At 39.8% G+C, this 26,602-nt stretch overlaps 1 protein-coding gene across 33 annotated transcripts in view; it reads left to right on the top strand.

Moving 5' to 3' along the window:
* The window catches only part of TRPM3 (transient receptor potential cation channel subfamily M member 3), a 798,781-nt gene that overhangs the window by 683,945 nt on the left and 88,234 nt on the right, over positions 1 to 26,602 (top strand). For 15 of the 33 annotated variants that reach the window (XM_029202614.1, XM_029202616.1, XM_029202615.1 and 12 more), the window contains 4 exons: positions 11,062 to 11,162; positions 12,562 to 12,696; positions 18,511 to 18,561; positions 25,909 to 26,049. In XM_029202614.1, the coding sequence (XP_029058447.1) occupies positions 11,062 to 11,162; positions 12,562 to 12,696; positions 18,511 to 18,561; positions 25,909 to 26,049 (428 nt within the window). Of the gene's footprint in view, positions 1 to 11,061; positions 11,163 to 12,561; positions 12,697 to 18,510; positions 18,562 to 25,714; positions 25,751 to 25,908; positions 26,050 to 26,602 lie in introns of all 33 variants that reach the window. The other 18 variants (XM_029202612.1, XM_029202613.1, XM_029202611.1 and 15 more) reach the window with 3 other exon arrangements.

Here is a 26,602-nt window from a genome sequence, read left to right as displayed (position 1 = left end):
TAGGTAGAGAATCTGAAGTCTTTAAATGAATGGATGGATGGGTTTTCACTGACTTACTGCATTTAGTTGCAAAACTTACCAGTAAAGTAAATTGATAGAAATGAATAGAATTCCTGGGAAGAATATTTAATCCAGACAAGATTCTTTAGATAAGACAAGGAAAGGCCCAAAGATCCCAGCAAGAAGAAATGTTCCTCAATTAATATAGGGATGGGCGGCATCATCCTATATATCACAGAATCAGTGCACTACTAAGACCTTGCAAGGTCAGTACCTCCTGCCCTCTCCCACCACCACCCAGTCCATCAGCTATCCGTGCTTAACTATCCAGGTCAAATGACTCACCCAACATTTTTATTTGGAAACTCTCCCAAAGAGAGTCCACAGCTCTATTTACAACCCATTGAAGTGTTTAGTGACCCTCAGGGTAATAAAAAACAAAACAAAACATAACTTTCCCTAATAGTGATGCTCAAGTCCCTAAATAAATATTGCCTGCAACACGTACCCATTGGTGCCATGACATATTTGGGATGCCTTACCTCAAGTGGGCTCTAACTCTGCTCCAAAACTGCTTCATTCTTCAAGACACATTCTCCATGTTCCTTCCTTCTCTTCAAGTCCCCACTTCCTCTCACTCACAGCAGATGTTATCCCCTCTTACTTAACTTACAGTATTTAGGTTCATCTAAGCTCTCTTCTTTTCCTCTCATGAATATGTTTCTTCACTCAGCCTCATTGCTTTTCCTCGTCTCCCTGAAGACCTCTCTTTGCTAAAACCAACTACTCCCTGGCGTCCATTCTCCAGGATCTCAACCATCACGCACTTGCTCTTTCCTCTTACATTTCCAATGCCTCCCTCACCAGTGGCTTTTTCCCTTCTGCTATAAACACGCTCCGGGTACTTGTCACCTAAGAAGACCTGGCTCCTCTGCACCAGGACCCTCAAGGAAGCATCCTACTTTTCTCATTTAACCATCAAACTCTGAAAGGTAGCCTGCCTTTCTACCAGCATTCCTCACCCTCCACTCACTCTAAATTCTTGACTTACTTACTCACTCTGCAGATTCTTACATTCCATATTCTATCCCAGCCAATTTATTCACACAGCTTTCAGTGACTTGATGATGTCGTCTTTATGCTCTTCTTACTGCAACTCTTTTCTATTTTGAGGGAAGGCCTCAATTTAAAGCCTAGTTCTACAAGTTAATCCACCTCTCTGAACCTCTATTTTCTTTTCTTTTTTTAAAATTTTATAGTTGCTCTATTTAACAAAATTTATGCCAACTTCTCTATCTATATACATATGTGTTTTAAAATCAGAGCAGCAGACACACAAACTGTTAACACAGGACTTATAATAAATCTTAAAACATGTTACACAATGTTTTGTTTTCCGCTCATACTGACATTGACAGATTCAAAATTATTCCAAAGGCTGAGCAGCATCATGTCTTCATTTTCTCGGGTGGTTTATATGGTATGTCCTAAAGAAAGAGGGATGGAATTTTTGAGGGTTAATACATTGTGTTCAGTTTAGTTCAACCAACAGTTCTTGACCCATAAGAGGGGCTCACAAAGTGTTTTGGACTGGGGATAAAAATTTGAATAAAATAGAATCTATTTGAGTATACTTTAAAAAGCTTTTTTCACTGTCATATGATAAATATAACAAGGCCGTCTTGTTTCTGATCCCCCAAAGTAAGAAAATCTATTTTAAAAAATAAATTAAAAATGATTTTAGTAGTAAGTACTATGAATAACATTTAGTGAGTAGAGATCCTTCAAAATCAAGGTAAGAAAGAGTGGACAAATACTCAACACAGTTCTGCCCCTACGTTCTCCAATTTTGTTGGAAATATGTTCATTTCATGACATGAAGCTACATGTTGACAAGATGTTTTCTAAAGTTCTCTATATGGGGAAGACAGCCATTTTCTGCTTTCTCGTTTTTTTTACAACTTCCAGGAGCCCTCTTAATTCCTTAAAAAGTAAGTACTATAGTTCTGAAAATCTCAAAAAGCTTAGCTACATATTCTATTCACAAAATTTTTGAGCCTCCGTTTTCTGATCTACAAACTGGGGATAAAGATATTCACTGTACAGATCTTTGTGAGCATTAAATGAGATAGTACATATAAAATGCCTAGCATGTAATTGTATATATGATGGCAGTTATTTTTATTTTTCATTGGTGTCAGAGATACTGAATATTCTGCCTTTCTGACTACTCCTTTGTTTCTTTCATTAAACCCTCTTACTTCTTCACTCTGCCTCTGTCAAACTTTAAAAGTACCATAACTTTAAACAGCACATCTGCATGAATAACCTCCAGACTCACCTCCAACCCTAGCTTCCCTCCCTGCTCCCTTGGTAGTCAAATTCAATCAAATTAATTATCATAAAAATAAATATAAATAAATGAAAATAAATTCTTTGCCCAAAAAGCTAATTTCTACCATTTATGTTCATATAACAGCCATCCTTTTGGCTATCGAGGTTCAGAGCCTTCATCAAGTTCTTCCTCCCTTTGTTCGAGCAAATTCTTGTTAATTCTGGACATTTTTACCACCATAATTTCCTTTATGTCTATCCCTTCTTTTCCCTCCTTGCTCAGTCAGTATCATTAGGCCTTCAGGACTTCTGATCTGAATTATTGCAATGGCCTCTTAAGGGATCTTCCTGCTTCTTGTTGAACATATTCCTATCCATCTTCTATGCTTCAGTTAGAAGAATACTGCTAGTGCAAAGATCTGATCAAAACACTCTTCTACCTACAAAATCCTTCAGGACTTCCAGTATAGACCTGGCAACATAAGTTTATCATTATCTTCCTAGAAAGCTTCAAAAATCAATAATGAAAAAGGAAGACAACAGCAAACAAACTCCATTTATGGTAAACTAGGAAAAATTCCAAAATATTTGTATATGTGGGACATTTGTAGGAGGAAAGGGTGAAAGCTGAGGAGAGAGAAACCAGCAATGACAGTCCTCAGAAAGCACCAACAAAAATGTAATTCCTAGATGTGAGGAACACCCTAAGGTACAAAGTTCTCTCCTTTGTCTGGAACAGCATGTGCAAGAACAAGATGGAGTTGGATGGTGGCAGGAGACCCTCCTGTTCCTGACTTAGTACATATAAGTAGAGGAGGTGAGCCACATATGGAATTATTCAGATAAGCCATGTTTGCAGGAGAGAGTTTTCCTTCATGGTAGCTGGGAAGAAAACCTTCCAGCTGTGAGTAATAACTGGCCTGGAATGCTACCCTGGGCCCATTATAACCCAACTCACTAAATGATAAAAAATAAAAAAGGAATTAGCATACAGATTTATTCTAAGAAAAAAATAACAAAAGAGCAAAATGTATTCACAGAAGACTAATACTCTATAAAAATGTTTCCAGGGAACAGATGAACATTATGAGTAAATACTTTACCATGAACTTTAAAAAAATTAAATCTCAATGAAGCACTTATCTATGAAGAAATACTTCAGAGTTGGAATACCAAAATTCAGATAAGAGTAGGTGAGGCAGCAAGAGGAGATAAAATGTGAATAGCACTCAGGAATAAAGTAAAGGGGGAAAAAAATAAAATTATCACAGAATTGCAGAAGAAATGGAAAATGGTACAAGATCAAATACACATTGTGAAAACCCCAGTGCAGGACACAAAGAATAGAAATGAGGAAAATATTTATAGAAGATAGAAAAGAGATCCAACATAAACATACTTGGTGACTCCAAAGAAGACAACCAAAATAACGGATCAGAACAAATATTTTGAAATATAATTACTTAATTTAAAAATATAATTTAAGAATTTTTTTATTCAAAATTTTTAAAACTTTGACCTGGATATTGAAAGGGCCGCGTTATGCTAGGAAAAAAATGGATTCAGAATCCTCAACACCCATACTTAAAATCCTAGTAAAGTTACTGAACGTCAAAGAAAAATAAAAGATACTTTGGGCCACCAGGAAAAGTAATCAAGTCTTTTATGAGGTGAAAATCAAGCTGGCCTTAGACCTTCTTACAGTAACATTCAATGCCAGGAGTCCATAGAGGAATAGATTTTATATTGAATCAATGTCATTCAACTACAATGACTACTGAAGAAGCAAAACAAAACAGTTTAAAACGGTCTAGAACCCTGGCAGTATTGTTCCCTTAAGTTCCTCTTAAAAAAAACTATTGGAGAGTTCAAGCTACCAACCAAGAGATGCTTGGTTGGTAAAATCACTAATTGTGAGCATTGATACTAGAATCTAATAGAACTAAGATTAAAAATAAAAATGGGAATTTGAGTAACAGAACAGAATGTAAATGTTACTTTCCATTTACATAACAACAAAAAAAATTAACAGGAGGAAAAAGGGTGAAGGTAAAGTTGGTAGGCTTTTTGCCCATTATTATATCTATGCCTTTTGCCTAAGGAACATAATTTAAGACACAATTCTAGTATTAGTAAAAGAAATATAAGCGTATTTGACAGCACAGAGTAAAACACTAAAAATACAATCTTATATTCTAAAACTGAATGGTGGAGGAAAGGAAAGGGAGAAAGGGCCCATGCACTAATTTTATCATGATTGCAATAGAAAACTAATTAATGCTTGCTGTCTAGAGAAACATAATTAGGAGCCCAGCCCAGACCAACTGAATCAGAATCACCATTTAAACAAGATCCCCAGGTAAATCATATGCACATTAAAGTTTGAGAATTGGTACCATAACAAATTACCACAAACTTAGTGGCTTAAAATAACAAAAATATACTCGTAACTCTGGAGGCCAGAAGTCTAAAATTAAGGTGTTAGCAGGGTTATATTCCTTCTAGAGGCTTCAGAGGAGAATCATGTCCTTGCCATTTTCAGCTTCCAGAGGCTGCCTACATTCCTTGACTGTGGCTCTTACCTTGCATCAATCCACCCTGTTGCTTTCATTTTCACATGTCCTACTACTATGATCCCCCTATGTTCCTATTCTAAGGACTCTTGTGATTACATTGCATAAGGCCCATCAGATAATCCAGGACAATCTCCCCATTTCAAAATCTTAATTACAGCAGCAAAATTTTTCTGCCATATAAAGTAACAGCTTCACTGGTTCCCAGGATCAGGACGTTGACATCTTTGAGAGATGGGGGCATCACTCAGCCTACCACAAACTCCATTTGTTCAGGTCTCCCTCATCCTTCCCCATCTCTCAGAAAATTCTACTTCCTCCTTAAAGTTGCTCTGACTTAACTGACAAGAAGTGCTCTAGACTTATTTGTATAGCTTTTACAGAACTTACCACTTTGTTCTTTGATTCAGAGATTTGTATACTTGTCATATCTCTCCTTTTATTCCACTCCACCTCCATTCTTATTAGATCATAATTTCCTTGAGGGAAGAGTTAGGAGACATGCTTCCATTCCCGTACTCTGCTGACAGTACACACACTGGTTTCATCAAGGACTTCTTAATTGCCAAATCCAGTGCACACTTTTGGGTTCATTTACTCATTCAAAAAATAGTTATTAAACACTTATTATGTGCCAAGCACTGTTTTGGACTCTAAGAATACAACAGTGAATAAAGAAGACTCAGTCCCTGACCTCTTGCAGTTTACATTCTGGTGAAGGAAATAAGTAATAAACTAATAGATGCATAAGCTAGTGCTCAGTAATGAGAAGAGTTGTGAAGAAGGAAGACCAGTCTTTTCACTTGCTCTCTTTGCACAATTTGCCCTAATGACCATCCCCTCTTTCTTGAGAACTTCTCTTTCCATAGTTTAGGACACCATGGTCTCCAGTTCTCTTCCTATCTCTCTGTTTGTGTGTGTGTGTGTGCTTTCTTTCTAAACATTTGCTTTACTTTCATACTTTTTAAGTATTGGTTTTTCAGTTACCCATCTTCTGCTGTCTTCTTCTTGTCACCTTCATGCTAATGTTTCCCAAATCTGTATCTCCAGGCCTGACTCCTCCCCTGCCGCAGACCTCAATATCTAGTGGCCTCTGGTCATTCCCACCTGGACATACCACAGGCATTTAAGCTCAACATCTTAAAGAATGAAATTCTTCTGCCCCCAAACGCTTGTTTTATCTTGCATTGCCAATCTCAGTTGGGTTCCCAAGCTGGAGACAGGGGAACATATTTGACTTCTCTTTCTCTCTTGCTCCCCACTTTAAATCTTACCCAAGCCTATCAATTTTGCTTTCTAAATATCCCTCCATCAAAGCTGCTTCTTCAGGTTCTCATTATCCCTTTCCTAGAATGCTGCAAAACTTTCCTAACTGCTTCTCCAGTCCACTGCTCTTCCAGTCCATCCTCACACTGCTCTAGTGATTTTCCTAAGTCATAAATCTGACTGCATTGTTTCTGAGACAGAGTCCTCCAGTGGTTTCTCCATGACTTCAGGATAAAACAAAACTCCTCCACATTATTTATGTCTTTCTATTCTAGCTTCATCTCTCTCTGCTTCTAACTCACACTATACCCCAAGCATTGAATCTTCAATGTCTTCCCATGAATTTTCCAAATTCACTGAGTTATTTAACTCCCCAATCTTTGCATACATGATTCCCTTTGCTAGAACACTTTTCTTCCTCTCATTTGTCTAGTGAACTAATCCCTTAAAACCAGGTGTGGCTATTACTTATGCAGGGAAGATTACCTGCAGAAAGAGGAAATAATAAAACCATATTTTAATGTCTTATACCTACTTGTTTTCATTTCTATGTCAGGACCTTTGCACTTGATGTTTCCTCTTCCCAGAATGTTTTCCCCCCAATTCTTCACATGATGGCTTTTTCTAATCATTTAGGTCTCGGTTCAAGTGTTACTCTCAGGCGGGTCTCCCGTTCACTCATTTTAACAGAGCAGCTCCACCACCCTGATCATTATCAGTACTATCCTTAGACCTGTGCTTTCAAGGGCCTTCTCCATGGCCACCAGGGATCCCGCACCAGCTAGGGCTGTAGTACCATACGGTGGGGAGGGCAGGGACTGAGCTGACACCAGGACCTGCATAGACCCCAGACCCATTTCAATACTTCAGGGCATTTTTGAAACTTCTGTTTCCCATACAGGATCAACCAGATGCCCCAAAGTACTCCCAGACTTGTGCTATGAGGTTATCCAATGGCTCCATGTCCAGCCTTGGTTTCAGGAGGGCAGCCTGGCCAGCAGATCACTCCAGCTGACTGGCACAATACTTTTGTCCTGGGATCATATGAAATGGGTTGCCAGAATGTTGCTGCCACTTTGATTTGGAATGACTCAAATTTTTTATATAGACACAGGTCCCATATATCCTGGGAATGACACTGCTCCTTCATAGCACTTACACGTTCTGAACGTTCTGCTCCTTCATAGCATTTACACACACTGTTTATTAATTCATTTATTCATTTATTTTCTGAGTGCCACTCCTCCACTAGAAGTAGTAAGTTATGTGAAAAGAGTGACCTTAGATATCTTGTTCACCACCAGACATTCAGTGCTAAAACAGTTCCTGGCACCGAAGGTATTCAGTAAATATCTATTGAGCAGATAAATGAATGATTGCATGAAATAGTGTATTTAATTACAGACCTCTCTCCTTCTCTAGAATGTAAGCTCTCAAAAGACAAAGGGTTTTGTCTTATTCACCTTGGTCTTCATACTGGCATAGTGCCTGCCATATGAGAAGGCATGAGGTCAATATCTTTGAATTGATACATAACTAAATAAATGAGTGAATGAATGACCATATAATATCTAGACTCGAGGTTCTTAACCTTGTCTTCACAATTCTAACGTGTAAATGACGTTAAGAACCTCTAGTTCTTAAAAGCTGTTAAGAAACTTTTAAAACTGCAGTGCTCAGGACCAGTTAAATCAGAATCTCTGAGGATACATCCCAGGCATGAGTATATTTTAAACTCTCCAGGAAATTTCAGTGTTCAACCACAGTTGAGAATAGGGTGACCAGCCATCCAGGTTTGTGCAGGACTGAGGGGTCTCCCAGGATTCAGAAATTTCAGTGCTAACACTGTGACTATACCAGGCAAACTAGAGTGGTTGGCTACCCTAGCTGAGAACCACTGATTCAAACTGTCACCCAGCACCAATCTTGAGTGATATATTTTCAATTTTTGAAAAGTCAAGACTCATCAGTTTCATGCTTTCATTTGACACTTACCTGATTACATTCAGGCAGCTCACGTTGACCTCAGTGACTGCTTTCTGCTATGTGTTCTTGTTCAGATTTGTGTGGCTACTATTGACTTGGGTGACCTACAAATTTGTGGCATACAAATGGCAAGGGAATGATTAAACCATTACAGCAGGTCAGCAAGGACCAATAGGGCAGCTAAGCTTCCTTAGCTGGAAGTTAGCATAAAGTGCTACCTTTCCAAATGCAACTCCATTGAGCCTTCACTTTTCATTCTCCTTCAAAATGTTGACAGTACGTTCTGACACATTCCTGTTTATCACTTATGCATGTCAGTTACCCTGGTATGAGCTTGCAGTCCCTGCTGTTACCTGAGGAGACAAGAAATACTTTTCTTAATGGAAAAATCCCTATGTAAACTGAATTAATATTTATCATTCCAATTAATTTAATTCCTAATTAATTTACTACAAGTATGTGATTTATACTGAACCCATCAATATCTGGACACCAGAATAGAAATGCTCTTTGACCCTTTGACCTATGAAGGGAACATAGCACTGCAGCTCTCTAGGGCCTTGTTATTCAAAGGGTGGCCCTAGATCATCAGCCTCAGCATCGCCTGGGAGCTTGTTAGAAATACAGAGACTCAGGTCCCACCCCAGACGTACTTAATCAGAATCTTTGGAGGTGGGGCCCAAGAATCTGTGTTTTAAAAAGCTCTCCAGATTATTCTTATGCATGCTCAAATTTGAGAAGGGGTCATCTAGAGAACACTTCACTTACCTAATTCTTCACATCATTATCTCAAAGCCCAGAGAGAAGAGGTTAGGGTAAGCAGAGGAAAGAAACATGTGGCACAGTGGTCCCCAAACTCTGCTGCACATTGGAAACACCTGGAGATCTTAAAATCTATCTGCGCCTGGCTCGCCACCCAAGGCACCTTGATACCATTGGTTTGAGGTGCAACCAGGGCACAGGCATATTTTAAAACCTTCCCAGGTGATTCTAATGTACAGCAGAGATTGGGAATCACTGATACAGCAGCCATATCCCCAGCTCCTTGCTTTGGGCTTCCACTGATGAAGAACCCAGAGGAATGGGCAGCATCAGCATTTTCCATCCCTCCTTCCTTCACAAACATCAGAATCAGCAGGGACAAAATGAAGGGAAAACTCACTGAGTCTGAATCTCACCTCTGGCATAATGAATGCTTATTCTGTTTACCCTCTGTTAGTAGCTGTTTGATCTTTAACCTCTCTGGACCTCAGTATCATCTGTCAAATGGAGACAGTAAGACCAAATTCCCAGGATTATTTGGGACATTACATATGATAACATGTGGATGTGCCTAATACTTTGCCATTCGAAAACATCTGATGCAGGAAAGAGTGTCATCTCTTTATCCTGCTCCCCTGGAGGTGGGACATCCAGCAGCATGAAGTCTGGCAAATATTTAGGGATGTGTCTTGCTCAGTGCACCAAGGATATTGATAAATTGAAATAACCCTGTTCACGTGTGAGTTCATTTATATAATCCCATTTCAGTCTCACATCTCAGCTGGGTAAACAGGATAACTTTATTATTATTATTTTTTTTTTTTGCGGTACGCGGGCCTCTCTCTGTTGTGGCCTCTCCTGTTGCAGAGCACAGGCTCCAGACGCGCAGGCTCAGCGGCCGTGGCTCACGGTCCCAGCCGCTCCGCGGCATGTGGGATCTTCCCGGACCGGGGCACGAACCCGCGTCCCTTGCATCAGCAGGTGGACTCTCAACCATTGCGCCACCAGGGAAGCCCAACAGGATAACTTTTATTGTCCCCATTTTATAGATGATAAAACAGTGGCTTAGAGAGGTCCAGTGCCACACAGCAGTGAAATGGCAGACTCAGATCCTCTGACTGTAGCCCATTTTTCTCTTCATTCTCAATCTCACATCCCGCTGCTTGGCAGGTTGCATTTATGGACAGGATACATTGATTTAGACCAGCTCTGTCCCAGTAAACCATCTCTGTGATGATGGAACTGTTCTTTACTTGCACTGTCCAATTCAAAGGCCACCAGCCACATGCGACTATTGAGCACTTGAAATGTGGCTACTATGAGTGAGGAATTAAAGTTTTAATTTAATTTTAATTAGTTTAGATTTAAATAGCCACATGTAGACAGTGCAGATCTAGTGACAGAGTCTGGAGAATAATGGGAAACTGAAAAATTGTTCAGTGGTTTCTACTCACAAATCAAAGTAAACCTCAGCCACTTGTTTGCCTTTGTCTTAAAAGATCTTCTTAACTCTTTTTCAATAGAGTGTTAAAGCTGGCTCACTTTCTTGACAAGGGCACCATCACCATGCAATATATAATTCAAATGATGCCTTGAAACCAGTGATTGGCCAGCAGAAACAAAATGTGTTATAGAGCAGGCTTCTCAAACTTCAACATGTATAGGAATCACCTGGGATCTTGTTGAAATACAGATTCTGATTTAGTAGGTCTGGGGTGGGGCCTGGGATTCTGCCTTTCTAATAAGTGCCCAGGTGATGCTGCAGCTGCTGCCCTGTGAACCACGCCTTGACTAGCAAAGCTGTAGAGCAGCAGTTGGGTTCATATTGTCTCCCTTCACTTCTGGGGACGTTTGGCAATGTCTGGAGATATTTTTGGTTGTCATGGCTTGGTGGGAGAGGTGCTGTTGGCATCTGCTGGGTCCTGAGATGCTGCTAAATATTCTACAATATATAGGACATGATAACTATCCTGCTCAAAATGGCAGTAGGGCCAAGTATAAGAACCCCTGCTGTACAGCCAAGTCTGCTCTCCAGGAAGAGGGGGTGGATGGGAGAACGATGGAGTGGGTCTTCTTGGTATAATAACTGAGTGCTGTTTTCTCTCTCTCTCATTCTTCTCTCCTACTTATCTACACACAGGAGCCAATGCCTCGGCCCCAGACCAACTGAGCTTAGCTTTAGCCTGGAACAGAGTCGACATCGCCCGCAGCCAGATCTTTATTTATGGGCAACAGTGGCCGGTAGAGTATATGTTGTCACCCCTGAAAAGCCCACTTGCTTGGGCAAGGGTATTTGTTTAAGGAACCTCTGAGAGCGGCTCAGGAAACCGCTGCTTTTTCTTTAGGGTGGAAACGTTCCTTTGTAGCTGTCCTCATTCTCAGCTCCCTTTCTTATATTTAGGAAAACACTGTCATCTGGTGGAAGATATGACAAAGCACAGCTCCAAATGTTCCAAACATTTCCATCTCTCTGAGTGGCCTTTGATACCTATGTTTAGCTGCAACTAATGCCATTTCTTTTATATGCCTGAAAATATATATATAAGACAAAATTGTGTTAATTAAAACTAAGTAAGGAGCAGAATTAGCAGTTTGTTTCTGGTTGTCCCGGAGGTTTCTGCTGCCATGTGGTGGCACCCCATGCTGGTGTGGGGCTGGGTCGCACCTTAGGATACAGAATTAGCAGGCTTCCACGTGCCGGAGCCATCTGGTCCTGGAGGCTGAGCACAGGTCCTCCCTGAACCCAAGAACAATACAGAGTCAACGAAAGCTTTATATAACTGTTCTTGGTTTGTTTCCGTCAACTGGCTCTACCAAAAATAAAAACTTGGAAAATTGGCCATTGGGTGGTGTGTGCTTGTATGCCCAGGAGGCAGCCAGCAGTCTGGGATTTGATTTCTGTGCCTGGAATCACTGCAGGACAACACCTTCATGTACAGGTCTTTTTTAACCCTTCCTCTGCCCCAGAGAGCTTCTGCCTAGGACTGAAACCCTGGCTTCATTTAGTGCAAATGAATTGCTAGTGTGGAAAGATTTGTCAAGGAATCTGGACACTGGGAAATTTTTGTGAAAGAAGTTAAATAAAACCCTAGTAAACAGACCAAATGACCTAAATAGTTACTGGGCCTCTGTGTAGAAATGGGCGAGGTGGAGACAAGGTAGTATCACTTAACTAAAAAAAAAAAAAGAGCAGCCTTCTTTCTGGTCTGTTTACTAGGATCCCTCCTCTCAGGTCAGCCAGGAGTCCAATTTAGAGCCTAAGGAAGATGACAGTGAAGACAGTAAAGTACTCACTTTGGCACTTCACTGGTTTTGTAGAAGTTTGGTCAGAGAGTTGGAAGAGGGAAAGCCTTGTAAACCCTTGCACCTTCTCAGAATCTAGAACAAAAAAAGAGATTCAAGGAAGAAGTAGCTTTTGGAACTAGAGATCCTTGTGTTCTGTTTGCAAAGACAAGCCCCAGAACATAGGAGAGAGTGTGACTGTCCCAGAAGTGGGTTTGGGAAACTCTTGCTAGCATGTTCTTGGGGGTGCTGAAGGTTTACCAGATGTCAGAGGCATCCATTTCTAAACTATTCAGGAGAATGCCAGAGAACTACCTCCTTAGACCCTGGGTCAGACTAACTCTGACTTGATTTGCAGGTGGGGTCTCTGGAGCAAGCCATGTTGGATGCCCTAGTTCTGGACAGAGTGGATTTTGTGAAATTACTCATAGAGAATGGAGTAAGCATGCACCGTTTTCTCACCATCTCCAGACTAGAGGAATTGTACAATACGGTAGGACCAAGCTAAGGCACATTTTATTTTCTCTACTTTTTGTGTGTGTTTGTTTTACCTTCTCCTGCCCCCCACATGTCTGTGAGTCCCTGCCCTCCCCTCCAAATGCATGGATCATTTTCCACAAATGCTCCCTTAGACCTGTATAGACAACAAACACCAAGTCACCAAGAATCCACTTGTTTTAACTGCTCAGTTGTCAGCATCTAAGAAGCAGAAAGTTACGTGATCACCAAAAGGGTAATGTTCTCAGGTTCTTACACAAAAGCATACGGCTCTGGAAATTAGAACACACTTTATTCTGTAAGCCCAGAGGATATTTGAGGCAATCAGCAGAGGAGGATTGATTTAACTCCAAGCATCAAAGGAGGCTGATTAACTATCCTGCACCATCTTGTTATCCTCAGAGCTATAAAGTTCATTCATTCCACTATAATAGGATAAAATGTAAAAACCTCTTGTTTGGACTTACCCAGAAAGATTTTTTTTGTTTTGTTTTATAATGATTTGTTAATTCATTCACTAGGGATACCAAGAAGTAATCAAAAGAAAACCTACTCTTTATGAAGTTGTTGAGAGTATCCAGTGAGTTAAGTACATCAGCTCTGAGCTGATACTCACTAAAATACAATGAAGTTTAAAGAGTAGATATTGTTTTCCCCCATTTTAGAGATGAGGAAACTGAGGCCAAGAAGAGAATTGGCTTATTCAAGATAACAAAATTTCTAAGTAAAGAAAGAAGCCAGTACTGAACCAAAGCTTCTTTCTCAGAAACTGTTTTCCCCTCATTTGTCACAGTGCCTCTTTGTCCCACCACCCACAGCACTAATGAGATGGAGCTTGTTGGCCTGTCCCCAGCCAGTGATAGGTATTAGCTGGTGCCACCCTGGCTCTGTAACATTCCCACTGCTGGAAGTAGAAAACAAGTTAGCGGAATGACCCCACGTTTCTGTTTTCTCTGCAGATTTTTCTCAGTTCCGCATACTAAGACTTTCAGTAATAATAGGCCAGAATGGCAGAGTGGTAGACCCAGCCTCTATCCCCCGCCCCCCGACAAAGATCAACAATTAGACAGCTATCCACAGACAAAGACAGCTCTAGGAGAGCTCAGGAGTTCAATTAAGAAACTTCAGCAAAACAGTGGAACAAAAAATATCTGAAAATAACCACACAAAAACGAGAGGAAGAACAGCTTCATTGTGTCTGTATCACCCTGTCTCCTGAGGCCAGCACAGCTCTGTGCCAAGAGGAAGCTCCTCAGCTAGAAATAGTTCCCCTCACTGGAAAAGAGAGAGCCAGTGAGCCTTTCAGGGCACTGTACAAAGGACACACTTCGGTTTCACCCCGCCCAGAGACCTGCAAACCTGAGACATACTGTGATAGCTAGCAACACAGTATGAGCCAGGCTGAAGGCTGAGTAACCACGGTTCCCAGGGACCTGCTCTGCAGAGGACCCCGGCATTTTTCACCAGTGAAGAAACCAATAGCCAGCACAGCTGCCACAGAGCCCTGCAGATTTCACTGGCTTTTGCTCTACAGATACTTGCGTTCATAGACACCAGCCACCCAAGCCCCTCACCACTCCCTCTCCCCTCACCCCTGCTGGCGCCTGGGGTCCACACCAGCAGCCAGCCCAGGCCTCTGTGGCTACACAATTGCAAGAACCCAGCCTAGACCCCCATGGCTGACCTCCACTGCTGTGCACACTCTGAAAGCTAGCACCTCTGGCTGTGCACCTGTACACTGCTGGCCTGACACACGCCACCACGGCTGTGGAAATGCAAGACCCTAGAACTGCAAGACCCTGCAGCTACATGAGTACACTCCATCAGCAAAGGCTGCATGTGGACCAATAGCAGGTAAGGAGATTGAATCAGGAATCAAATACCTCCCAACAAAGAAAAGCCCAGGACCAGATGGCTTCACAGGTGAATTCTACCAAACATTTAAAGAATTAACTCCAATTCTTTTCCAATTCTTCAAAAAAAATTGAAGAGGAGAGAATGTTCCCAAACTTATTTTAGGAGGCCAGAATTACCATAATAGCAAAACCAGATAAGGACACTGCAAGAAAAGAAAACTACAGGTCAATATTCCTGATGAATATAGATGCAAAAATTCTCAACAAAATACTAGCAAACCAAATTGAAGCACATTAAAAAGATGGTATACCATGATCAAGTGGGAGTCTTCCTAGATGCAAGGATGGTTCAACATATACAAATTAATAAATGTGTTATATCACATTAATAGAATGAAAGACAAAAATCATGATCATCTCAGTGGATGCAGAAAATATATTTGACAAAATTCAACATCCTTTCATGGTAAAAACTCTCAACAAATTGAGTATAAAAGTAACACACCTCAATGTAATAAAGGCCATGTATGACAAACCCATAGCTAACATCATACTCGATGGTGACAGATTGAAAGCTTTCCTTCTGAGATCAGGAACAAGAAAATTGTGCCCACTCTTACCACTCCTATTCAACATGGTACTGGAAGTCGTAGCCAGAGAAATTCGACCAAAATAAAAGGAGAAAAAGCAATAAAAATTTTTTATCCAAATTGAAAAGGAAGAAAGAAAATTGTCTCTGTTTGCTGATAACAGCATCTTGTATACAGAAAATCCTAAAGACTCCACCAAAAAATCTATTAGAACTAATAAATTCAGTAAGTTTCAGTATACAGAAGCAACATACAAAAATAAATTGCATTTATGTATGCTAACAATGAACTATCTGAAAAAGAAATAAAACAGTTCCATTTACAACAGCACCAAAAACAATAAAATACTTAGGAATAAACTTAACCAAAGAAGTGAAAGATCTATATAGCAAAAACTATGACATTGATAAAAGAAATTGAAGAAGGCACAAATAAATGGAAAGATATCTCATGTTCATGAACTGGAAGTGTTAATATTGTTAAAATGTTCATGCTACCCAAAACCATCTATAGATTCAATGCAATTCTGGTGGCATTTTTCACAGAAATAGAAAAAAAATTCCTAAAATTTGCATTGAAACACCAAAGACCCTGAATAGCCAAAGAAATCATGAGAAAGAAGAACAAAGGTGGAGACATCACACTTCTTGGTTTCAAACTATATCACAAAGATACAGTAATCGAAATAGTACGGTATCAGCATAAAAACAGACACATAGACCAATGGAACAGAATCAAGAGCCCAGCAATAAACTCATGCATATACAGTTAACTAATATTAGACAAGGGAACAAAATATAGGAAACAATATGGAGGTTCCTCAAAAAAATGGGGGCCGAGGGGCAGGGGAAATGGGGAGATGTTGGACAAAGGATACAAACTTTCAGTTATAAGATGAATATGTTTCAGGGATCTAATATACAGCATTGTGACTGTAGTTAACAGTACTATATTGTATACTTGCAAGTTACTATGAGATCAGAGCTTTAATGTTCTCACCATAACAACAGCAAAATGATTATTAAGTGAGGTGAAGGATACGTTAACTAACCTTATTGTGGTAGACATTTCACAATATATACGAGCATCAAATCATCACATTGTACACCTTAAACTTACACAATGTTACATGTCAATTTTATCTCAATAAAACTGGGGAAAAAATAATAATGGGGTTTTCAGTAAAATAAATAAATGAAAACACAGAGTTGAATGACCTTCATATAAATTAGAGAATCAAGGGAGTAGAGTGATTTATTCCAATGACTGGAAAGAAGTAAGTAGGAAAGTTATAGATCAAGAAAGGCCAATAGATTTCATCACTCCAGTCAAGTCTAATCAGCATTCCCTAGAGTACTCTGTTGAAAAGGATTATGGAACAGTGAATGGCCTCAGTGATAAGAATAGCTAACATTTTCTAAGCACTATTTTAATAGTTTTATAAACATTTCATCATTTAATCCTCACAACAGCCCTACCACATAAGTGGTAGTATTATCCTCATTTTATAGATAGTAAGACTGAGCCACAGTTAAGCAGCTTGCCCATGGTCACAGCTGGTAAGCAGCAGGGTCAGGTTTGGAGCCAGGCATTCTGACTCCAGAGTTTGCGTGTTTAGTCCCTACACAATACTGCATCCCTAGTGGAAAAAGAGTTCTGATGAGTATGTCCGCCTGAAGGGGCCAGTAGTTGAGGCGGTACACAGGGATTGTCTTGAATACTTGAATGTGTTCCAACAGTGCTTAAGGATTTGCCATCACTGTTCAAGATCTTCCAATACAGTCACCAGATTTAGCAAACAAAAATACAGAATTCCCAGTTAGGTTTGAATTTCAGATAAAGAACAAATAATTTTTAGTATGTCTCACATATTGCACAAGACATACTTATACTCAAAATTATTCATTGTTATTGGTCAAAATGTACAAAATTCCAAATTTATTTATAAAATAAATGTCATGAGGATGTAATATACAGCACAGTGACTATAGTTAATAATATTGTATTGCATATTTGAAAGTTGCTGAGAGAGTAGATCTTTAAGGTCCTTATCACAAGAAAAAGATCTAAGAACTATGTATGGTGACAGATATTAAATAGACTTATTGTAATGATCATTTTGCCATATACACAAATATTGAATCACTATGTTGTACACCTGGAACTAATATATGTCAATTATACCTCAATTTAAAAAAGATGAGGAAACATAAAAGCGAAAGAAGCTGTAAATCAAAAGATTAAGAGATATAGTTACATTTAAAACTTTTAATTTGATACATAAAAAATACATGAATACTAAAAAGAAATACAAAATAGACCATCAGGGCTTCCCTGGTGGCGCAGTGGTTAAGAATCCGCCTTCCAATGCAGGGGACAGGGGTTCGATCCCTGGCCCAGGAAGATCCCATGTGCTGCAGAGCAACTAAGCCCGTGCACCACAACTACTGAGCCTGCGCGCTAGAGCCCGCGTGCCACAAGTACTGAAGCCAGTGTGCCTAGAGCCCATGCTCTGCAGCAAAAGAAGCCACGACATTGAGAAGCCCATGCACCGCAACTAAGAGTAGCCACCACTCGCTGCAACTGGAGAAAGCCTGCACACAGCAACAAAGACCCAACACAGCCAAAACTAAAAACAGATTAAAAAAAAAAAAAAGCCATCAATATGACAAATAAATGTTCAACATTAAGAATTAATAAAATGAATGAAAATTAAAACAAAAAAAGAAGTTATTCATTGGCTGTCTGGAATTCAGATTTAACTAGGCATCCTGTGTTTCATCTGATATTCCTGTTCCTGAAAGACAAGAGAATGGCAAACCACTTCACTTTATTCTTACCTTAAGCAACGGTAAGGATCTTTTGCACAATGGCAGAGTTGAACAGTTGCGATGAAGACTGTATGGCCCACAAAGTCTAAGATACTAACCATCTAGCTATTTACAGAAAAATTCTGCCAAGCCCTGCTTTAGCCAGTTTCTCATTCATTATGGGTAATAAACAAGTTGTGATTGGCACTGTGCCAAATTGTAGTTCTAATGCAGTAAACTGGCCCTTTTGTCTCCCCCTGCTGCACAGCTAGCCTCTTGAATGATGTTTTGGCCCAGCTGTCAACAGAGTTGATGGCCTCCTTTGCAAAGTTTGAATCTAGAACCTCAAATGCTTTTTCTTGAGGAGCCACAATCCAAAACCCTGCCACTGTGTTTGTTTAGAAAAGACAGATACAACTGAGCAACTAGAACAAGGTTCATCTTAATGAACTTCCCCTCCGCCAGCCAGAACCCTTCCTTCCAGATCCTTGTTGCCTTGCCAATGAGAGCCCCTGACTAGCAAAACCATTTGATTCTTCTTTATTGTTTTCAGAGACATGGGCCCTCAAACACATTGTACCACTTGGTCAGGGATGTCAAAAAGGTAAGAACCCTCGCGACTGCAGGTCGGAGGCCCTGTCTTGACTGCTTCCTGTGACTAGAAAGTGCCTGTTTTGCATGAGCTGCCAGAGTATTCCTGTCCCTGCCAGACCCCCTCATTTCAGGACACAGTGTGCGTGTATGTCTTTTAACTTTGACATCTCTGCTTATGATGCAGCTGCAGTTTTATCGCCAGTCTCCATGGTTTTAGATGCTTTCATTGGACATAATGCTTTCGGGTAGTGGAACCCTAGGCTTTCCCCCCGTGCCTTGTGGATTTATGCCATTACCTGTATTTTCTCATGTGCTCCTCACTATTTGGGGAACTCGTTTCCATGCTATCCAACTGACCATGAAAGGTATATTTATTTACTAGCTCCTGATACAGTGTATCACCGCCACATCTAGCATGACACAGAGCATATAGTAAGCGTAGCTCAAAAAGTCTCAGAGAAACAGAGACTACAACATGTATATACATTCCATCCTGCTAACACTTTATTTTCTCCAATATATTTTTTCACATTCATCATCAAATTTGATGGGGGAAAAAGCCAGTTGGTTTGGATCTAGTAGATTTATGCCCAATTTAAAAATGAGGAGGTTGAAACACAAGGAGGTGAGAACTGTACTGAGTGGTTGGTAAGGAGCTAGAATTAGAACTCAAATCCTTGAATAATCATAATCATAAGTAATGGTACCTAGGGTTTAGTGATGACTAGGTATGTGACACTAATCCTTCTATGTGTCTTAGCTCATTTCATCTTCACAACAAATATATGAAGTAGAGTTGTTATTTTATTTCTTTTTTTACTATATAGTGTTATTCCCATTTATAGATGAGAAAAATGAGGCAAAGGGAGGTTACATCTCATCTTAACCAAGTGCTTGTTCTGCCCCATAAAATCTCTTTCCGAGGTAGCTTCAGTTCTGAACGCTTGGCAGCGTTCCCAGAAAGTGATGTTTTAACACCAAAGGATAAAGTAAATGGTGACGCTTCCCCTACCACATACACATGTACACACGCACACACATACACAGGTATATCCACCTACCAGTTGGTAGCAATTCTTTGCCAAATTCCATAGGACATACTCGGAGAAAGCTACAAAGTGAGGTAAAAAGTAGAGTGCCATTCCTTCATCTCATAGGAAGTCATAGGATAGAACTACCCTTTAGGTGTCCTGTAGCCACTTACTAATTTTTCCTTCGAAAGGCCCTGGGGCTGATTATAATGTACCTATTAACCAGCTGGACCTTTGCTGATAATGAGTAAAGAGTACTAAAAAACCTCCTTCTGTAGGCCCTTGGGAACTTTACTCCCATCTCTGCACAACCTTACTGAAAAATTTCTCATCCGTGTGAGTGAGTGAAGCCTGTAGTTCTTTCAAAGCAAGGGAAATAGATGCTATGCCATCTGTATATTTTACCAAGATCACACCTTTCCATGGTCTGCCTCATTTCAAGCCACAAACATACCTGCCCTCAACAAACCCACTTCTCTTTTCCTCAAGCCTTCCTATTTTGTTTAATTTATCTTGGCATAAAATTTCCTGGAAACTAAACAGAAGTATCTCAGAAGATTAGATGTACACACCAAGCATGTATTCTTTGCCAAGGTACTTGTTGCTCATGTTCAAAACTCAAAATGTTTTGAGTTTTTCTAAAATAATAAGTAAAATATCCCCCTCACCTTAATCTAGTCTGTGTCACTGAAGGAATTATGAGGCTTTCTGAAGAGACAGCTGTGTGCCTTTGTCCCTTAGTCCCAGCCACTGGGCAGGCCAAGCCTTCATATAAAGTCACTCATCTACCTCCATCACCAAGCTTCTCAATGTCTTGCCTGATTTTCAAAGAGATTTTTGCAGTTAGATTTTAATGAATATAAATGATTGAAATCTCTCCTAATAGGTTCTCTTCCTCGTAGGACTTTGCTTTGCATATCATTTTCTTTTTTCTGAAGTTCCATTAGCTGCCTCTTACATTTGCTTACATTTAGTGGAAGGCATGTAGAGTATTTTTAAGGTAGGGTTTTCTTTAACTTCTTGGCTAAAGGTATACCTCAAAAATAATATAGACTAACAAGACAGGACAGGATGGTAAGAATTTGGGAGGACTATCAGTTAGGAGCAGTTTTATTTTTCTTTCAAGTGTGATCCAAATACCAGAGCAAGAATATAGTTATACGAGGATTCATCTACTTACTAATTTAGTAGCGGGAAAAAAATAACAAATCATTCAGGATAGTACTGAAATGGCTTAGAAAAAATTTATCCTTTTTCTTGAGAAAAGAGACTGCTAATATGGTTGGGAGAAACAAAAGCCTATGTTTAGTTTCGTCCCTTGGGAAGAAATAGGGGCAGGAAATGCAGACTCCGTTTATTTCTATGATAAAGGCGAGTGTCTGACTACTGGAGAGCAAGAAAGAATAACAATGGTAGCCAAAGGAGCTGTAAGTGTCTATGTTTTATGGATGAAAGTAGCTAAAAATGAGGTTTTTTTGTTTGTGTTTTTTCTAAGAAGTGAATGAGAGAGAAATTAATATTGGTAAACATCTTCCTCACAGTTTATGCCAATAAGATATGCAAAATCTACAAAAACTAGGTTTAAAATGCTAAGAAAATCTTGGGCAGTTTAAACAGTTTTCAAAATTAAGGAACATAATAATTAGCATGTGCTTTGTGCTTTATGGTTATAGGACTTTATGTACATGTTAATTGATTTAATCTATGACAAAAATTAATCAGTAAGTGATAAGCCCTAGTATGAAACGAATGCTGTTCAAAAATTAGAAACACAGTTCGGGACCTTAAACGTAGTGTTTGATAATATGTCTGTAAAATAAAATGTAAATAACTAATGAACCCAGAGAATGCATTTAGGAACTATCAGACCATCATTAAGTTAATCAGCATATCTCCAAGTCCAACTATCCTTTGAAACCAACAGAACTGAACGTGGAGAATTACTCCCAAGCTAGTTTCAAAACCTTAAATTATTTATATCAAGGGAGCAATCTAGGAGCAATGAGGTAGAGTTAGTATCAATCAGAAATTTAAAATATCAGCCAACCCAGTTCCCTGAACCTTTCTTGTGCATAAATCCATTGGATGTACCAATGCTCTCATATTAAACCAGAGTGGCCTGAGTCTGTCCGCTTTCCATGAAATCTAACTTGCCATTTTAGTAGCTAACTGTCTGCTCAATTTGTGCCTCTGTATGTTTTAAAGTAGTAGTTTTTCTTTCTTAAATGTACTAATACTTCAGATTGCCTCAATTATCCCTCCCTACCAAAGAAGGGTGATATTTGAGTATTATTAAGAGTAGTGGTGAAATTATGATAACTTAAAATTCAGTTATATGGGAATCAAGACCCAGAGCTTTGCCGAATTTTAAAGAAAAAGCATTTCGGACACACTTTGGGGAAAAAAAGGACATTTTCATAACTCCATCTGCTGAATTCATGCAAATTTTCAAAATTCTTAATTTTTAAAAGATTGGTTGCCCAGTCTACTGCCATGCCAAACACTGAGGGAATGTCCTCTTTTCCCATGAATTTTCACCAGGTTGGTCTTTTCCCCACTCTCCCTTGGTAAATCTTACAACCAGCTATCATTTTATACCTTGCATACATCAGAAGGAAACAGTATTCTTTGAAGGCTTGTTACGAGTTTCAAAGAAAAAAAAAGTTTCCTAAACAGCTGAAATCTGATAGTGATATCATGAGCTGACATCTGAAAAACAGAGTGCATTTAGAAGAGCAAATCTAATAAGTGAATTTAAGTTATTCTTTTAATTAAAAGACATCCTTAGGCATGGCATGGATTAAAATTTAGCCTCAGAGTAGTATCTCATGGCATGAAAAAAAAGGAGACAATGTTTTCAAGTTGTAAAATTTACTTACCCATGGATCCAAGCCTCTCTATTTTACTCTGTGGATCAAATTATTTGAATCCTGTGGCTTGCTATGTGTTGTTAAGGCATGAAATGGGAAATAAGTGTTCAGACTTTACCAGTTACCAAAGTAATTACCAAAAACGGGGAGCAGGGAATAACAGAAACAACAGGCAGAATGAATATTACTGCAGTATATTGACTTCCTATTTGAAAAGGAGACAAGCAAAGGAAGACTCCTCCAGAGGCTTTTGGACATTACCTGTGGAATATGAGGAGGCATTTTTCTCTACTTTTTTTTAAAGGAGGTGGATGTTATGAGCACAAGCCCATCCCTGTCTAACCCTTTACCCTCCCTTTTCTCTAAGCCTCCATCTCTACTAACCAAATTCCAGCAGATTATTAGAAACTGCATCAACTCTGGAAGCTCTGGACAGGGGTCTTTGCCCAGTGACCTGGCAGCATAGAAATAAGAGCAGCCTTCCAGGTAGTGATCAAACAACTGGACCTTTAGAAACAGACAGGACCTTAGAAGTAACTATGTCCACATTGCCTGTTTTCAGAGCATGAATTGAAGTACAGAGAGAGAACCCTCATTGCCTTGTATTAGGTGACCATCGCCCCCTTGTAGTCAAACAGAAATCAGGCCAGTTCCTTTCAGGCCATCACTCAAAGCTCACAGAATCTTTTCTCCTACTTCAGACCAGATCATACAAAAATCACTCCAAAATAATCAAGCTTTATATAAGAAATTTCTAGGAAAAGAAGATTCTAGCACCTTCTTTGGTAGTATGTAAGCCTATCAGCCCTTTATGAATTTGCATAAAATTTTGCAAAACAGTGTTGCCAATGTTTGCAGAACATTTGTAAAAAGTGTTGCCCCTCTAAAATTTTTGTTTATTTTGAATTTTACTATTATCACTTTCCTGACAACCCACGCTTACAGAGACCTCGCATAAATATTGCCATTCAGTATTGGTCTTCAGGCAATATTGGTTCTTGTTATTAGAATTCAAACTGATGTTCACACATAGGTTTCTCAAAAGGAAATATACAGGTGTTAGGCTCACTATTACCCACGTTTTAAATTCGGAAAATTGTTACAAGACTAAGGCACAAATTCATAGACCCACTATGATTGTTGTTCAGTAGCATCACAATAAACCTTTTGGGGATTTTTCTGAAACCTGGTACTTGAGCATTACAAACCATAAAGGGCATGGAGTTCAGCCCCTTTTACTGGGAAGAAAACTGAGGCCTTGAGGGAAAGTAGATGATTTGTGAAGGATGGACAGAGTCCAGAGCAACTGACTCGCAGCCAGTGCTCTTTCCCCTGCCAGCTTCACAGTGCCAAGGAAAATAGCACAGATGGGGTGAGCCTCCTCTGGAGGTCATCCGTGTAGGAGCCAAATGCACAGGAGATGAGGCTGACCCAGATGTGCCCAGAGAAGCTCTGGGGCTCTTCTACTCTTGAAGTAATAGCCTCGCCTAACCGTCCAGTAAGAGCCAGACAATACAGAAAGTGCAGTCTTGTTAACCTGCCCAAAATAATGGAGAAAAAGTGTTGCACAGGTAATATTTTTAGATTCAGTTTAATGTTTATGGAAAGGACAATACATAAAAAGTTACTACCTTAAAATAAATCTTTCTCTAAGTTCCCTTTTAAAGAAGTCAGACAATTGGTCTTTCTTGATAACCAGAGGATAGCTGGGGCTTTCCCACCCAGGAGTGACTCATAAACTGTAACTAGTTAGTTGTTACTGAGAACATGATACTGAAGAACCCCAAACTGAGGCTTGATCCCAAATACATTGATTAATTTCAGTGTTTTACTTATTCACATTTTTGACCAAAAAAAAAAAAATTGAATGCCTACCATACACCAGGCATTGGGAATACAAAGATAAATAAAACAATTAAAAATATGAAGTTATAGGTTTGATGGCAGGATACAGTGGGCCACCTGTAATCCTGAATCCCTTTCAAGTGATTGCTGTTGACCATAGGAAAGCTGATAAGGATAACTGAAAACCTACCTTCAGTTAATAAAACTACATAAGCTAATTTCCTAGAGATAATGATATCTTCATATACTATGAATTTCCCAATTCTGCTGTGTAATCCCACCTGAACTTTACTTAGTAGACCTCAGAATCACCTGGACAGCTCATAAAGTGCGTAGAGTCTCATACTCGAAGCAGGATAGGGTCCAGACCTTTGCATTGTCACCAGGTTCCTCAGATGGTTCAGATGCCACAAAGTTGGAAAACCACCACTATTATGAGCCACTTCTGTGAAGTGGCAGGAATCTCACACAGCATCCTGGATGGATCCTCCATTAAAGACAAACCCCAAAGTGGACAAAGCCCTCAGGCCCCTCCAAAATGTATCTAAGAATGCAGTGTGCCAGGCTTCCAACACGGTGTGGTACCCCTGCCATTCATGGTATAGAGCACACTTCTGCATCAGGGAACTAAACCAGACAGTGAGACTTGATCATTTGTACCCCTTGGAACTCACTGTGAGCTCAGAATTTCCCACAAACAGAACTAATTCTTCCTTGACCTAACAAAATAAGGATTTTCCTCAGACCCTATAGAGCTCCCTTTTGAAGTAGAAACCAGTAATGAGCAGATAATAATAAAAACGCTTGTTTTTGCATCTATATGTACAACATTAAACTTATACCATAGCTCTAGGTCCTTAAGAAGCACCATTCTCTGAAAGAAAATATGAAAAACCTCTTTAATTCTGAGAAAATAAATATTCTGTTGATAAAACTTCTCTTGTTTCACCCCTCTTTCTCTTTAAACACAGGGGATGTTCATAAAGGACTTCGTCATGACATCCATCTTGCTGTCCTTTTATTAAAAAGGTGTCAATTTTTTTTAAAGTTTAATAGAAGTTTTGTATAAAGGATATTTGAGCTCTCAGCATATTTCACCTGATGCAGTCCCTAGTAATCACAATTGTCTTCTGGAAGGAGTCTTCATTCAGTGAGTGTGAAGAAATAAATGATCAGCAAGAGGACAGTAACAGGCCTGGGTCAGAGGCAGAGTAGCGAGGGGGTCCAGGGGGAGTATCTGGGGGACATAGTTCCTAGTGGCTGGGAGTGGTAGAATTTGCCATATCTAGCCTTGTGTTTCTTTCTGCTACACTGGTGTTTTTTTCTCCCCAGCTGAAGACTTGAATAAATATTTTGATTTTCTGTTATTGCCGACGATTACTGCATCTTCTTATTTAACTTATGTCTTCTTTCCAAGCGAGAATATCCAGGTTTCGGTTGGATCTATTTTAAGGTGAATTGATTAACCAGAATAATAATACATTCATATGTTTCTTTTTAAATTATTATTATTATTTTACTCTAAAATAGTTACAGAACACATGGAATAGAATCCCTAGTAAACCATGCTGTCTTTTGGATGTGTCTGTTTGTTCCATTCTTCCGTGATAGGGGAACCTGCCCCCAGACTACAGAATCAGCCTGATAGACATCGGCCTGGTGATCGAGTACCTGATGGGAGGGGCTTATCGCTGCAACTACACGCGAAAGCGCTTCCGGACGCTCTACCACAATCTCTTTGGCCCCAAGAGGGTGAGACTGGCAGCAAATTCCATTTCCTGGACTCTGGGAAGGACTAGTGTGCAGTAGATTTGGAGTGTGGCTGCTTTGTCATCTCCAAGGGGGAGATCAGATGACAAGGCAATTGCCCTGCCTCTTCTTCCCTCTGCCATCAAATCTGTTTAAAAAAGAAAAAAGAAAAAAAGGAATATACTGGGTGTTACGCTTCTTTCTTTTCCTCACTAGATCCAATTCAAACCAGAAACTGGCATTGAAAGTGAACCTTTTTTAGCTTTTCTACATGCTATGAATTGAGATGACATGCTCAACTTCTAAATAAGTCATTTTGTATATTAAAAAAGTAATTTTTCTCATTTAAAAAAAGTGAAACTTGGGCTTCCCTGGTGGTGCAGTGGTTGAGAGTCTGCCTGCCGATGCAGGGGACACAGGTTCGTGCCCCGGTCCGGGAAGATCCCACATGCCGCGGAGCGGCTGGGCCCGTGAGCCATGCCCGCTGAGGCTGTGCGTCCGGAGCCTGTGCTCTGCAACGGGAGAGGCCACAACAGAGAGAGGCCCGCGTACCGCA

This window comes from Monodon monoceros, unplaced genomic scaffold (genome assembly GCF_005190385.1).
Source record: "Monodon monoceros isolate NGI ecotype Baffin Bay Population unplaced genomic scaffold, NGI_Narwhal_1 Super_Scaffold_5, whole genome shotgun sequence".
NCBI classification, from domain to species: Eukaryota; Metazoa; Chordata; class Mammalia; order Artiodactyla; family Monodontidae; genus Monodon; species Monodon monoceros.
Note: the sequence above shows the minus strand (reverse complement) of the source record. Positions and strands in the feature narration are given on the sequence as shown.